This window comes from Schizosaccharomyces cryophilus (genome assembly GCF_000004155.1).
Source record: "Schizosaccharomyces cryophilus OY26 unplaced genomic scaffold supercont4.2, whole genome shotgun sequence".
Classification (NCBI taxonomy): Eukaryota; Fungi; Ascomycota; class Schizosaccharomycetes; order Schizosaccharomycetales; family Schizosaccharomycetaceae; genus Schizosaccharomyces; species Schizosaccharomyces cryophilus.
In genome coordinates, this window is record NW_013185625.1 from 1,114,797 (window position 1) to 1,127,979 (window position 13,183).

Sequence of the window (13,183 nt, forward strand, 5' to 3'; positions counted from 1 at the left end):
TCTGCTGTTCTCTTTTCTTCTACTTGAATCCATGAAATGGTAATTGAGGTATTGAATAATTCTTTGTTTATAACTCATAGCTAACTTTGCTAAGAATGCAGCCGCTTTATCTAGTGATTCTCTAAGGAAACGAAAGCAGGCTGAAGAGGAAGCCATTGATGTGATAGAGCAAAATGCAAATCCTTATAAAGGGAAATATCTAAAATCTTCATCTATGGTGGAAGTCGCTAACTCAACATCGCATGCAGACGCGAGAAACAAGAAGTTTCAAGGTTGTAGTCAACTCAAAAGGACCAATTCAGCTTCCAAAGATGAAAGAAGCTTAAAAGGTGTATCTAAAGATAAAGAGGAATGGCTAGAAAAAGTCCAGGCGATGCTAGAATCCCACAAGGCATCAAGTGGTAATAACAGCCATAGTCCCTTGGAAAGCTCCATGACAATTCGAAAAATCAATCTGATAAAGAAAAATGCCGGAAGTGTAGTAGAGGCAGCTAGAGGGTCTTTGATGAATACTTCATCTTTGATTGACAAGGATCAAGTTCATGATTTAGAGTCTGCTTACTGGGACCTAAAAGAGAGATATTCTAACACAGCGACTTCCCTAGCTGAGAAGGATAGGAGTCATCAATCAGAAATACAATCACTTCTCGAATGCGTGGAAAGAGATAAAGACTTGTGTACGTTGTATAACAAGCTAAAGAAAAGTTTGCTGACAAAGTTTTTTAGTAAACACCCTTATATCTCAAGTTTCAGAAAAAGACGCTGTTTATGGTTCACGAATTGAAACCCTTCGGGAATTGGTAAACGACAAGGATGCCCAATTAGCAAAACTTCAAGAACGGCTTGACAATATAAAGTATCATGAAGAGAAAGTGCGAAAAAAAATGCAACGCGAGTTACAGCAACAGATTGTTATTGTTCGCGAAGAAATTGTTAACATGACTACTGAGTATAAGCATTCGTTTGAAGAAGCGCAGCAGAATTTGTCCAAGAGGATCCGCGATCTAAAAAAAGCATATAATGCGCAGCTTCAAGAGAACGTGAATTCATTTGAGAGGAGGAAAGAAGAATCAAGAAAGCAAGAGGATGCGAGCAAAGCGCACTACGAATTGCTGCTTTCCGAGAAGGATATGGAATTCAAGCGGTACCAACAAAAGATAGAAGCAGATATTTCTTCTATGCAGAAAGAGCTTGATCAGGTTCGAAAAGAATTAAACCGAACTTGTGATGAATTGTACGAGAAAAAGAAAGAATATACAATGGCTTTAGAGAAAAATGACCAACTTAACATCCTGTTGAAAGAAAACCAGCAAATAATAAATGACAAAGGTCATACTTTTTCCGAATTGGATTGTAAAGTGCACGAACTAACTAGGTCAAATGAATCATTATCGAAAAAGCTCTTTGCTGAGGAGTCTCTTCGGCGGCAATTACACAACACTATCCAAGAGCTAAAAGGCAACATTCGAGTTTTTTGTAGGGTACGACCTTTTTTACCTCGCGAGTGTCAAAAATCAGATGAGCTTGAATCTATTTTCCAATACCCAGATAGTCATTCTTTAGAGCCTCGGGAATTGTTACTCAAAGGACCTAATATTGAATCATCTCTTGGTCATGTACACGATAAAAGCTATTTTTTTTCGTTTGATCGGGTATTTCCTCCTGAAGCTACGAATGAGTCTGTATTTCAAGAAATCACTCATCTAGTTCAAAGTGCCATTGACGGTTATAATGTAAGTGTTTTTGCTTATGGACAAACTGGATCCGGAAAGTCGTATACCATGTTGTCGAATGATGGTATGGTAACTCGAGCAGTTAAGCAAATCTTTGAGTATGTCGAGTTACTTAAGGAAAAAGGATGGAGATATAAGTTACAAGGGCAATTTTTAGAGATTTATAATGAAAAGATTTATGATTTATTGAGCAAAAATGGTTTGATGCAACAACAAAAGCATGACATTCACCATGATGAAAGAGAGCGACGCACTACAGTGGATAATGTAAGGGTGATTGATTTTGAGGATGAAGATATGGTCTACAAAATGTTGGGGAAAGCAGCAGAAAATCGTTTTATCGCAGCTACGAAAGCTAATGAACGCTCCTCTCGTTCTCACACTGTATTTACGCTGTACATTGATGGATGGAATGAAAGCATGAATCAAGTTTGTAGAGGAACGTTAAATTTGGTTGATTTGGCCGGATCCGAACGTCTAAGTTTCAGCAAAGCAGAAGGAGAACGTTTACGAGAAACGCAAGCTATCAACAAAAGTTTGAGTTGTTTGGGAGATGTAATCCATGCACTAGGGGTAGCAACTTACGTTGCTGGTAAAGGAAAAAATCATATACCTTATAGGAATTCCAAGGTATGTGTAATGAATCCGCATATTATGAAAAGATACTAACTAAGTACATTATAGCTTACTTATTTGTTGAGATACGCTTTGGGAGAAAATGCAAAAACACTTATGTTTGTGAATGTTTCACCGCTAAAGTCTCAGATAATGGATACCCTTAATAGTTTACGATTCGCAAAGAAGGTGAATGATACAAGGATAGGACCCATGATTAAGAACCGTGAGTCGATGTCATTTGGTACATAATGTGTATAATATTTATGATAATTACTTTTTGTTTTAAGAAGAAGCATTTGCTTTGGAAGCCGCTTCATTTTGCGCTTGAACGATAGCAGACTTAATCTTGACAAATTCCTCCTTTGAACTCTCGATTTGTTTTTCCACGCGAGCACTGGATACATTAGCCTAAGTGAACCTGTTTCCTTTGTAATTGCTTTAGGATATGGAGCAGATGAAACGTACATTTCTTTCTTGATGAAATCAAGTCGCGTTTGAACGTTCGTCTTTGCCTCTTCTTGGCTTTGCTTAACAAGAGTTGGCCCAATTTGTTTATATATATTGGATTCAGGATCCATCTTGTCTAATTCCTACCGATGTTAGCTCATTTGAAAATTTGATCCTTCACAGTGCAATCGCATCCAATACATGCAATCGAATCTAACATACATTATAAACGGTAGTGTTTTCCTGTAATTGTGCTTCAAGCTTTTTTATCGAATCAACATATCCGGTCAATTCTAATCATAAATAGTGAGTCAGTATTCTCAAGCTAAAATCCTTACCGCTCTGTTGTTCTTGGTACTTTCTAGCTAAATCTTCCATTTTTTCTTTTACTTGAACCGCTTCCTCCTCTAAAGATTAAAGACAAGAATTGGTTTGGGGTATCTACTTGTAGAGCTCAGTACTTTTGGAAATATAATTGTAACGGGTTTTTTCGCGTTATATTAAGTGGAAATCAAGTGCATGGGAAGAATCCATCAGGTTGGAATTTGGCATTAATAAAAATTCCGAATAATTTAACAAATAAATTACTAAATCAATTAATGAATCTTCTAAAGAAAACAAATCATTGGATAGCTACTCCAGTCTATATTCCTATTACCGGTTTTCATTTCAAAGCTAAAGCAATGAAGAGATGATTGCAACGAATTTTGAAGCTACTATTTAATAAATTGACTTACGTTGAAAATTTGTGAAGAATCTAACGGTCGTAGGAGGAATTTTCTACTATCCTCGTTTTCTGAAAGCAACATAAATCTGATATCAAAGATGTTTTGCTCAAACTTTTTAAAGAATAAGAAATATAGATATTTTTCCATGAAGGGGAGTTACAATAAAACAGTACGTATCCATATTTCAATTGGTAAAACATGTTTTCATGCCATATACATTTTACATAATTTAATAGAAAGCTTACTCCTGTAAAATATTCTCTTAACGGAATATAATAAATTAAATTTACCTTGAAGGCAGAGCGGCCTCGTGGCCTAGAAGTAAGGCGTTGGTTTCCGGTTAAGGATTCGCCAAAGATCGCGAGTGCAAATCTCGCCGTGGTCGTTCTTTTTTTTTTACTCATTTTTATAAATATTTTTATTCAAAAGAATTACACAATCATGAAGAAATAATTATTTTAGTTTTATGAGAGGTCAATGTTGATAATAATCCATAATCGTAATCATTTTCTGTCGAATACGGAGCCATCGCAAAATTGCTGCTTTTCAGATTGTCTCTTGTTCATGTATCGCTCAAAAGAATAGAAAAAAAAAAAAAAGGAACGGTTAAGTTGTTTCTAAAGAATCGAAAGCGGTTGGTGGCCTCCTTGTGTTTTGTGTTGATGAATTTTTTTTTTGTTTATTCAGGTGTAAACAAAAAAAGATGATGCGGAAAAAAAACAAAACAAAGCGAAGAGCATTGATGAGCGCTTCTATGTTCGTTTTCGTAAAAAATAGTAAATTACATTGACTCCTTTTCTTGATATTTGAGATATGCCTTTGAAAACAATCTTTTCTTCTATACTGGTCTATTTGACATTGTAGAGTATGAATGATTGTACAATCTGTATTTAAAGCAAAAGGCCACATTTTAATTACACAAATAAAACATATACAATTTTTTAAAAGAAAAATATGTATAAAATTCCAAGTTTGATTTAACAATGCTCGTACCTCTGGTTACTAAGACTTCTCTAAAGAACATACGTGAACTTAACCGGAACACAAATGTCAACACTTGAGGAATTAGACGCGTTGAATCGCTCACAGCAAGCAGATTCCAGCCATGATGATTTCATGGATGGAATTGAGCAAGAAATTCTGAACGCCAACCCTGACGAACTGAGTAGTCGGACAAGGCTTTTAGAAAATGACATTAAAGTAAGTGACATGAAGGGAGAAAATGCTCTAAAAAGAAAGACGGTAATAATTTGAATTAAACAAAGCTTTCAGATTTGTCCTGAGTCGATGGACTGCTCGCTGAAAACGTTGAACTGAATCGTCCTTTTTTTCTGTAGTAGGATCGTTCCTTTTTGAAATATTATGTATTATGTTGGAGAAGAAAGCTAACCTGATGGTAGGTCATGAAATCTGAATTTCAGAGATTGACACACGAAAAAAGCACGATGCTCGAAAAAATCAAAGAAAACCAAGAGAAGGTCGTAAATAACAAGATGCTTCCGTATTTGGTTGGCAACGTAGTAGAAATTTTGGACATGGCGCCTGAAGAAGTAGACGTCCAAGAATCAGCAAATCAAAACTTAGAGGCCACCCGTGTTGGCAAGTCTGCTGTCATCAAAACGTCGACGCGTCAAACCATCTTTCTTCCCTTGATCGGTCTAGTTGAGCCCGAAGAACTTCATCCTGGCGACTTGATCGGTGTTAATAAGGACTCCTACCTAATTATTGACAAGTTGCCTTCGGAATACGATAGCCGTGTTAAGGCCATGGAAGTTGACGAAAAACCTACCGAACGTTACTCTGACATTGGCGGTTTATCAAAACAAATCGAAGAATTGTTTGAAGCAATTGTTTTGCCCATGCAGCAATTCGATAAGTTTCAGAATTTGGGCATCAAACCCCCCAAGGGATGTTTGATGTACGGTCCTCCAGGTACAGGAAAAACCTTACTTGCCCGTGCTTGTGCTGCTCAATCAAGTGCAACTTTCTTAAAATTGGCTGCTCCGCAGCTCGTTCAAATGTTTATCGGTGATGGTGCAAAATTAGTTCGTGATGCGTTTGCTTTGGCAAAAGAAAAAAGTCCAGCTATTATATTTATTGATGAATTAGATGCCATTGGTACGAAGCGTTTCGATTCTGAAAAAGCAGGCGATCGTGAAGTTCAAAGAACCATGTTGGAACTTTTGAACCAACTTGATGGTTTCAGTAGCGATGACCGCGTAAAAGTAATCGCTGCAACCAATCGTGTTGATACTCTGGATCCTGCATTGTTGCGTTCAGGTCGTCTGGATCGTAAACTCGAATTTCCACTTCCAAATGAAGAAGCCCGTGTTGGTATCTTGCGTATCCATTCTCGTAAGATGGCAATTGCTGATGATATTAATTGGGAAGAATTGGCTAGAAGTACTGATGAATATAACGGTGCTATGTTGAAGAGTGTTTGTGTAGAAGCTGGTATGATTGCTCTTCGACAGGGAGATACGAAAATTACTCATGAACATTTTATGGACGGCATTTTGGAAGTGCAGATGCGTAAGTCAAAGACTTTACAATACTTTGCATAAATATTCCATTTTCGTTTTATGAGCTCCTTGTAATCTTTGTCAACCTTTTTCTCTATGATTTCTATGCCCCAAAAATTCCTAAACATCTTCTGATGTCTTCCCTTTCTTCACGGTAGTCTGACTTATAATGAATAGTAAAATACTGTTATATTTGGTCTATAAAACAGATTTTGATACATGCGGGTTATAAATAGATGGTGAGCTTTGCTTTTCGAAGTCCATTATTATCTTTTCTTGTTAACAATTAAAGATGAAATTAGGCTATAGCTTTTCATGGGTTTAAGTAGCCGAACATTCTGAAAGTTTCTTGTACATAGCCTTGTTTTTTTCCCCAAAAGCACATTCTTGTAGTCATCACGGTTTTTTATTTCGGTATTGAACTTGATTACCGACAAATCAAACCTTTCCTAAACATGGTTGCTATTTTCGCTTGTTTAGCTAAGAGCTGCAATGTAAGCGTACGTAAGCAATAGCTTTTCAGTTCGTTTATATTAACTTTATTTAGGTATGGAGCTTTAAATGTCTACATTACCTCATTTTTAGAGAATCGCATTCCTTCAAGCACTTTCCGTTCTGACATTCTAACAACTCATGAATATATATATATATATATATATTTAATTAATTGAATCCTAATTATCAATACGATTCAGCAAACGAGTTTGACCTTACTTCACCATTTATCTCTATTGAAAGTCAAAGAATATCTATTGAATTACACATATATTCATGATCATATAGTAATTTTTATTAATCTACTTATTTTAATTTCTTGGGTTAAGTCTCTTTTAATTGAATATGCCGTACATAAATTATTTTCTCGTGGGACCTATCGGGCTAGGATTAAGAAAACTAGTACAACGAGAGATACCAATTTCCGACCAAGAAGCCTTTGGTTGCATGAATAATGCCCTATTACATGGTTCCAATCTCTGGGATGCTGGCGAAGTTTTTTCCTCCTCATTATCATCGGGGACATTGGGGCTCTTGAGTAGGTATTTTCGCAAATATCCAGAAAACATTGAGCGAGTCTTTTTAACTGTAACAGTTGGAAAGATAGAAGATTCGGATACAGAAGCCTTCCTCAATTCTCTAAAAGAGATTACATCCGCTTTGCGAGGTCTGAAAAAGATAGACTTGCTTAATTGCCAAGTGGTAGAGGACGCACCAATGACAGAAGAATTCATTAAGATTATGAATGACTTTGTTAACAAAGGAGTCGTTCGTTGTATAGGTTTATGGGAACCTAGTCTTGAAGTCATCCAAAGAGTGCGTGACATTGCTAATATATCAGCTGTTCGGGTGGAATATTCCTTACTTTCTAGAGATATTGAAGTGAACGGTATAAAAGCGCTTTGCCATAACCTTGGAATTCCCATTATTGCTACTGCTCCATTATTACATGGTATACTAACGGGAGATTCCAAAATTATGGAAGAATTAAAGAATAAAGAGAAACATATATTATCTAATAATGAAGATCGAGAAGCGGTTAGGATGATTCTTTCCAAAGTATCATCTCTTGATTCTTTCGCAATACGAAATGATATGACTTTAACGGAAGTCGCCTTAAGTTTTATCCTTGGTACAGGAAAAGCCGGAATTATTCCAATTCCTTGCTCTGATACTCTGGATTATGTGGGAGAAAATCTTGGTGCATTTTCGAAAGTCTTATCCTTTGAACAGCTTGACGAACTATATGATATTGTTCAGCAATAAGGAAATACTTTTTTCGAACTTTCTGTAAAACAGGGAAATGATTTAATATTTTTATCAGCCAATTGGTTCCATACTTAGGTATTTCAATGAGTTCGCCTTCACCTTTATTATGTTTCATGTTTTTTGTTGGTTTATGAAGAATAAAAGCTAATTAACTACTACACATAAATATAAAGGACATGAAGTTTGATTGAATTGTAAACACCGAAAATATCTTCCGCTTTTCATGCGGCTTATATGACTTAGCAATCATTGTCAATACAAATTCCATTCGTTTTCCAATGGAAGAATAGATCCATCAAGTTCATAATAATTATACTTTACTATTTCAATGTGCAACCTTTCTTAATTACCACTGAGACTTTGTATGCAAACATGTTTATTAATGTAAACGTACGTAGTACCGTAGTAAACAAAAGGACCGAAAACAACATCTTCTGTATTCATCTTTTAGCAAGTGAGAACGGATACATCAGAATTCATTATTGTTGAATGAACTTAATTGATTAAGCGAGCTTGAGGCCACATTGATCCCGTATCTCTGTTCTGTTTCAAATTCTCAACATGTATTTTGTCGTTCTTTTGCGTTCATTTGTTCATTTCTAGTAATTGTAAAAAAGAATAAAAAGTAAACAGGAAGTCCAAATTTCGAAGGAGGCAATTGCGTTTATTATAGATTGTGCAAGAAAGTTGCCTATTACAACACCTAATTTTCAAGACCAAGTTGAATCTCCTTATTACGGTTCCAGTAGATATAAGTAAGTTAGGAATATTGAAAAGGTTTTCATCTTTTCAAATTTACGTTATTGACCTACGGCTATAATTTCTTTTTCATCATGCCGTCTGAAGAAAAGTCTGCAATTCCTTTTCCAGTTACTCAGTCTTCAAATCCGCAGAAACAATGGCTCCCTAAGTATATCAGAATAAGCTTATGTCTTTTTTCAGCATGTTTCTTTGTCATCCTTTATAAAGGACCGCAATTCTTCATATTTTCTTCATTTTCGACTGCAGAGCAAAAAGCTCACTTTGTACTGACTCGTTTTCCTTTAATTGATGGTCATAATGACTTTCCCACTTTTATTCGTGAAAATTACGATAACAAATTGGCTCAAAGCGACCTTCACCATACTACTGGTCATACCGATATAAAGCGTCTTAGAAGTGGCCATATAGGTGGGCAATTTTGGTCTGGTTTTGTTGAATGTCCTCCACTCGCTCCAGATAGCTTTCTTGCATGGAATAGATCTGGCGAACATGAAGCTGTTCAGCAAACCTTGCAGCAACTTGATCTGATTAAGCGTATGATTGACAAGTACCCTAGCGACTTCTCTTTGGCTACTAAAAGTAAAGATGTAAAACATAACTTCTTACAAAAACGCATCTCAAGTATGATTGGTATTGAGGGTCTGCACCAAATTGCTGGAAGCCCATCTATACTACGACGCTACTACGAATTGGGAGTGCGGTATGCGACGCTCGCTCATAATTGTGATAATGTTTTCGCTGATGCTGCTGTCGGTGGTAAGCAAACTAATGGTGGATTGTCAGAAGCTGGACGAGCTCTGGTCCGTGAAATGAATCGTCTCGGCATGATGGTTGATTTGTCCCATGTAACGCCCGAAGTTATGCACCAGGCTTTAGATGTTTCTGTAGCACCAGCCTTTTTCTCCCATAGCTCTGCCAAAGCCATCCATAATCGTAAGTTTATTCTTTCATCTGACGTGATGTAAATAGTTGCTAATTGTTTAGATCCCCGAAATGTTCCTGATGATGTCCTTTTAAGGGTTAAAGAAACAGACGGCGTTGTTATGGTCAACTTCTACCCTGCGTTTATCAGCGCTACTCCTGAAAATACGACATTAGAGACAGTAGTAGAACATATTCAGCATATTGCTAAAATTACTGATTCTTATCGCCATATTGGCCTGGGCGCAGATTATGATGGTATCGAAATGGTTCCAAGAGGACTCGAAGACGTCTCGAAATACCCAGCTTTATTTAGCAGATTAGCAGATCTGGGACTCTCTGTAGATGAACTTATAGACATTTCGGGTCGCAATGTCTTGCGCGTCTGGAGAGCCACTGAAAAAGCATCCCGTGAAGTACATGATCCACTTTTCGAATGGGAAGATGATCTTGGTAAATAATTCGTTGTTGATTATTACTTATGCTGTTTAATATCCATACTCGTTGCCAAGTAATGATTCCTAGTACACTGTGTCACAATGCTTTTGTTAAATACCTAATACTTTTATCCACTTAATACGAATAGAAATATGTAGACAATAATGTATTAGTTATAAATTAGTATTAGTGATTTCCAACAATACTAAGCTATGATGTTTTACACCGAGGAAACGTCTGATCCTCAAATCCCTCTAGCTCTTTTTGCTGAATTTTAGGGTCAAAAGAAAAAAGCGAGCGCTATACGAAACAAAGACGATTAAACAGAAAACTGTTCTTAACACTTTGCAATGAATAAATAAGGACCATGAATAAATAAATAAAGAGCCTTTTTTTTTTTTTTTGAAAAACTGTTACATAAAACTAACTTCTTTGATGTCCACTTCCAATTGAACCGCGACGATAAGAAGAATATGACTTTCTACGACCGGATGGACGAGGAGTAGGTAAATCCAAAAATCGAATATTTGGTTTATTTTGTTGGGATTCTTCTTCTTCTTCTTCTTCTTCTCCCCCTTCATTATCTGGAGAATGTTCAGGTTGCGAAGGAACGGATGCTGGATGGCTATGTCCCTCAGGAAAGTGATCAGACTGGTTATCATCAAGTAAATCAACTGCTTCATTGTTTTGGTTTACAAACTCTCTAGGGTTTATACCCGGACGGTCCTCATCTTCATCTTCACTGTCTCTCATATTTCCTAGAACTTCCTCACGGCGCTGTCTTTCAATACTATTTTCACGCGAAAAAGCATCAGATATCCCTCTATTTCTTCTAGGAACGTTATTTTCAATATCAGCTTCTTCTTTTCCAAGATCTCGATCGTCACTATCTGGTACGTGGTAATTACGCTCAAATGCGTCGTGAAGATTTTTGAAAAACCGACGGAATCTGGATTGTGGCTTACCATCATTAAGCATATCCTGCTCCTTCGCACCCTTGCTTTCTACACTGGGTCGTCTTTCAGCCTCTTGATCTCCTGGTCGTGAACGTGATATAATATTACCGTGTGAATCTTCACACACAAGATCATTCCCAATAAAGTAACTTTCGTTGCCTTCATTCATCTCTTCCTCTCTATCTTCTTCATTAGATTGACGACGCTCACCATCATAATCTTTGACAGAAGGAACAGGTTCTTCTCTATCTTCATCCTGATCTTCGGGATGAGACTCAACATGCTGAAGCCGAGTATGTGCAGGGCTGGGAGCAGAAATAACAGATGACGCGTCATACGCCTCGTCATCTTCTTGGATATTAACAGGATGGCGACGTCTTATTGAAGAAACTATAGAGGGTGCAGCGCCAGAACGAAAACTGATTCCTCGCTTTAAAGGTAAAGTTTGACCTTGATTAACTCTTGGAAGATTAAAAGCAAAGTGGGAATCTCTAGTTTTGGTTAAAGTAAGGGCGATTGTGTTTATGCGCTTGCCAAGCATGAAAAACGCAATACTGCTTCCATGAACGATAATTGAACTAAGAACCAAAAAGCAAACGACAGGCCACATTACTTTAACAACATAATAGTTAGCATCACCCTCACGCGGAAGCTCAGCGGTAGGTATGGTTTCGTCATGTTCAAGCTCAGCTCTAGCCAAGAGACAAGTATATATCGCACCAACACCAATAGGACCAAAGTGACCGGCAAACAAAGCTTCTCTCCAATTGATGACGTCTGGGATTAATCTTTTAAAAGCAAGGACGGCAGGAATTCTCCTTGCGACCAGAACACAGATGGCCAAAACTACAAGGCGCCAAACACTAAGATCCAATTCAGGCATATGGAACTGTTCCCAAGGCATAATAGCACCAATATAAACAAAGAATGAAAGGTTGAGAAGCAAATCAATAACGTTGGAGACATGGGACTCTTCTGTTTTTTTTGAAAACCATTTGTCCCAAGAAAAAGCGGCACCGGCGCAGAAAGCAACAAGTAGATCATCGACGCCAATAATCGTACCTATACCACTACAAAACACGGCCAAAACAAAGTAAAATACAAGAAAACTTTCACGATCCATCAAACCCCTACGTTCTGAAAATTTTATAGCCTTGCGAGCTATTACGCCAATAACAGCTCCAAGAAAGCAGCCAAAAACGCACTCATAGAGAATAATAATTAGTACCCAATCGCGTCCAGCATGTCTAGCTGGCTTGTCGATAATTAAGTAGAGACCGAGGTATAGAAAAGGGATTGCCATGCCATCATTACATCCAGATTCGGCCAGAAGCATATTTCGTAAATGACCAGGAACCCGACGAGCGAATTTTCCTCTGCCGACGATAGACGATGCTAAAACGGGATCTGTCGCGGTTACACACGCAGATATAGTAAGGGCTTCGAGAAAACTGAGACGGGGAATCAGAGCATACATAAACCCACAACAGACCAGCCAACCAAATACCATAACAGGAAGCAGCATAATTAACATGCTACGCCAGTGTCTCAGCATATAAGCCCGTGGAAGCTCAACACCTGCAGCAAACACCTGTACAATTAACAGGATACGAGCAAGCTCTAAAGTAATATAATCCGAATTACCCCAACTCGTGGGTACGAATATTTTCGCAACGTGAGGACCAAAAATCAACCCGCAAATCGTCGCAATTGCTATAGAGGTTAGTAACTACTAGAACAGCATGTTATAGAAATGAGTATGAGACACACAGTTACCAGAACAATAAATACCGGTAGAGATGAACTCGCCTAATAGCCGAAAACTTACTAGCTTCACCCATATATAGTTTTTCTTTTATAATCAACGAGCAAAGCATAAAGAGAGAGGTGAACCCTCCCAAGATAGCATACGCTAAGTGCGGTTTACTGATTTCTAGCTGACTCCATGCCATTCTCCAAATTTAACCTGCAATAACGGAACGAGAGGAATCACAAAAGGGATATAAGAACAAGGAAAGGTATAGAACTCCGACGTCGGTTTTGTTTTGATACGTATGCAAGATGTTTGGAATTATTTATGTGTAAACTATGCCAAAGTTAAAACAACAACTGCATTTAAACACAAACACAACAACGTTTATCACTCCAATGGACAATTAACAATTCTATTAGAAATTTTTACAGGAAAAAAGCAAATTAATGGATCAAGGAAAGTTTTTGGGAATTATGTTGTTCTAAAAAATACAGTTGACAATTCTGACAGTTTCCCTTAAATTTTTTGTATAATATTTCTT

The 13,183-nt window shown here is 37.4% G+C and overlaps 6 protein-coding genes and 1 non-coding gene across 7 annotated transcripts; 5 read left to right on the top strand and 2 right to left on the bottom strand.

The window, feature by feature from the left end:
* The first annotated feature begins 244 nt into the window (after nucleotides 1-244).
* SPOG_02038 (kinesin-like protein Pkl1) lies at nucleotides 245-3,694 on the top strand. Its single transcript, XM_013167142.1, has 3 exons — nucleotides 245-677; nucleotides 727-2,363; nucleotides 2,418-3,694. The coding sequence occupies exons 1-3, from the start codon at nucleotides 374-376 to the stop codon at nucleotides 2,598-2,600; spliced, it is 2,124 nt and encodes a 707-aa protein (XP_013022596.1). The 5' UTR covers nucleotides 245-373; the 3' UTR covers nucleotides 2,601-3,694.
* SPOG_02039 (prefoldin subunit 6) lies at nucleotides 2,543-3,256 on the bottom strand. The gene is made up of 4 exons (XM_013167143.1): nucleotides 3,137-3,256; nucleotides 3,021-3,091; nucleotides 2,817-2,941; nucleotides 2,543-2,745 (listed from the first exon to the last, which is right to left on the bottom strand). Exons 1-4 carry the CDS (start codon nucleotides 3,174-3,176, stop codon nucleotides 2,634-2,636), a joined length of 348 nt encoding a protein of 115 aa, XP_013022597.1. The 5' UTR covers nucleotides 3,177-3,256; the 3' UTR covers nucleotides 2,543-2,633.
* A 136-nt stretch (nucleotides 3,695-3,830) lies between the features above and the next one.
* Nucleotides 3,831-3,911, top strand: SPOG_16192. Its single transcript has one exon. It is a non-coding gene; the product is annotated as a tRNA-Arg (tRNA).
* Nucleotides 3,912-4,551: 640 nt separating this feature from the next.
* SPOG_02040 (19S proteasome regulatory subunit Rpt5) lies at nucleotides 4,552-6,332 on the top strand. Its single transcript, XM_013167144.1, has 2 exons — nucleotides 4,552-4,726; nucleotides 4,927-6,332. Exons 1-2 carry the CDS (start codon nucleotides 4,574-4,576, stop codon nucleotides 6,088-6,090), a joined length of 1,317 nt encoding a protein of 438 aa, XP_013022598.1. The 5' UTR covers nucleotides 4,552-4,573; the 3' UTR covers nucleotides 6,091-6,332.
* On the top strand, nucleotides 6,270-8,162 carry SPOG_02041 (pyridoxal reductase). Its single transcript, XM_013167145.1, has 2 exons — nucleotides 6,270-6,548; nucleotides 6,596-8,162. Exon 2 carries the CDS (start codon nucleotides 6,889-6,891, stop codon nucleotides 7,807-7,809), a length of 921 nt encoding a protein of 306 aa, XP_013022599.1. The 5' UTR covers nucleotides 6,270-6,548; nucleotides 6,596-6,888; the 3' UTR covers nucleotides 7,810-8,162.
* Nucleotides 8,163-8,455: 293 nt separating this feature from the next.
* SPOG_02042 (dipeptidyl peptidase) lies at nucleotides 8,456-10,233 on the top strand. The gene is made up of 2 exons (XM_013167146.1): nucleotides 8,456-9,507; nucleotides 9,559-10,233. The coding sequence occupies exons 1-2, from the start codon at nucleotides 8,646-8,648 to the stop codon at nucleotides 9,954-9,956; spliced, it is 1,260 nt and encodes a 419-aa protein (XP_013022600.1). The 5' UTR covers nucleotides 8,456-8,645; the 3' UTR covers nucleotides 9,957-10,233.
* SPOG_02043 (plasma membrane alkali metal cation/H antiporter Sod22) lies at nucleotides 10,080-13,110 on the bottom strand. The gene is made up of 2 exons (XM_013167147.1): nucleotides 12,718-13,110; nucleotides 10,080-12,602 (listed from the first exon to the last, which is right to left on the bottom strand). Exons 1-2 carry the CDS (start codon nucleotides 12,839-12,841, stop codon nucleotides 10,357-10,359), a joined length of 2,370 nt encoding a protein of 789 aa, XP_013022601.1. The 5' UTR covers nucleotides 12,842-13,110; the 3' UTR covers nucleotides 10,080-10,356.
* Nucleotides 13,111-13,183: the final 73 nt, after the last annotated feature.

What these genes read in the sequence shown, in the direction of transcription:
- SPOG_02038 (XM_013167142.1), top strand. Translation starts at nt 374, where the DNA reads ATGCTAGAATCCCACAAGGCATCAAGTGGTAATAACAGCCATAGTCCC. An exon ending in GGAAAGAGATAAAGACTTGT is followed by an intron (nt 678 to 726) that starts GTACGTTGTATA and finishes AAAGTTTTTTAG; the next exon opens with TAAACACCCTTATATCTCAA. An exon ending in TACCTTATAGGAATTCCAAG is followed by an intron (nt 2,364 to 2,417) that starts GTATGTGTAATG and finishes AGTACATTATAG; the next exon opens with CTTACTTATTTGTTGAGATA.
- SPOG_02039 (XM_013167143.1), bottom strand. Translation starts at nt 3,176, where the DNA reads ATGGAAGATTTAGCTAGAAAGTACCAAGAACAACAGAGCG. An exon ending in GTACCAAGAACAACAGAGCG is followed by an intron (nt 3,092 to 3,136) that starts GTAAGGATTTTA and finishes ATTTATGATTAG; the next exon opens with AATTGACCGGATATGTTGAT. An exon ending in AAAACACTACCGTTTATAAT is followed by an intron (nt 2,942 to 3,020) that starts GTATGTTAGATT and finishes TAACATCGGTAG; the next exon opens with GAATTAGACAAGATGGATCC.
- SPOG_02040 (XM_013167144.1), top strand. Translation starts at nt 4,574, where the DNA reads ATGTCAACACTTGAGGAATTAGACGCGTTGAATCGCTCACAGCAAGCA. An exon ending in TTTTAGAAAATGACATTAAA is followed by an intron (nt 4,727 to 4,926) that starts GTAAGTGACATG and finishes ACCTGATGGTAG; the next exon opens with GTCATGAAATCTGAATTTCA.
- SPOG_02041 (XM_013167145.1), top strand. Translation starts at nt 6,889, where the DNA reads ATGCCGTACATAAATTATTTTCTCGTGGGACCTATCGGGCTAGGATTA.
- SPOG_02042 (XM_013167146.1), top strand. Translation starts at nt 8,646, where the DNA reads ATGCCGTCTGAAGAAAAGTCTGCAATTCCTTTTCCAGTTACTCAGTCT. An exon ending in TGCCAAAGCCATCCATAATC is followed by an intron (nt 9,508 to 9,558) that starts GTAAGTTTATTC and finishes CTAATTGTTTAG; the next exon opens with ATCCCCGAAATGTTCCTGAT.
- SPOG_02043 (XM_013167147.1), bottom strand. Translation starts at nt 12,841, where the DNA reads ATGGCATGGAGTCAGCTAGAAATCAGTAAACCGCACTTAGCGTATGCT. An exon ending in ACTATATATGGGTGAAGCTA is followed by an intron (nt 12,603 to 12,717) that starts GTAAGTTTTCGG and finishes TAACCTCTATAG; the next exon opens with CAATTGCGACGATTTGCGGG.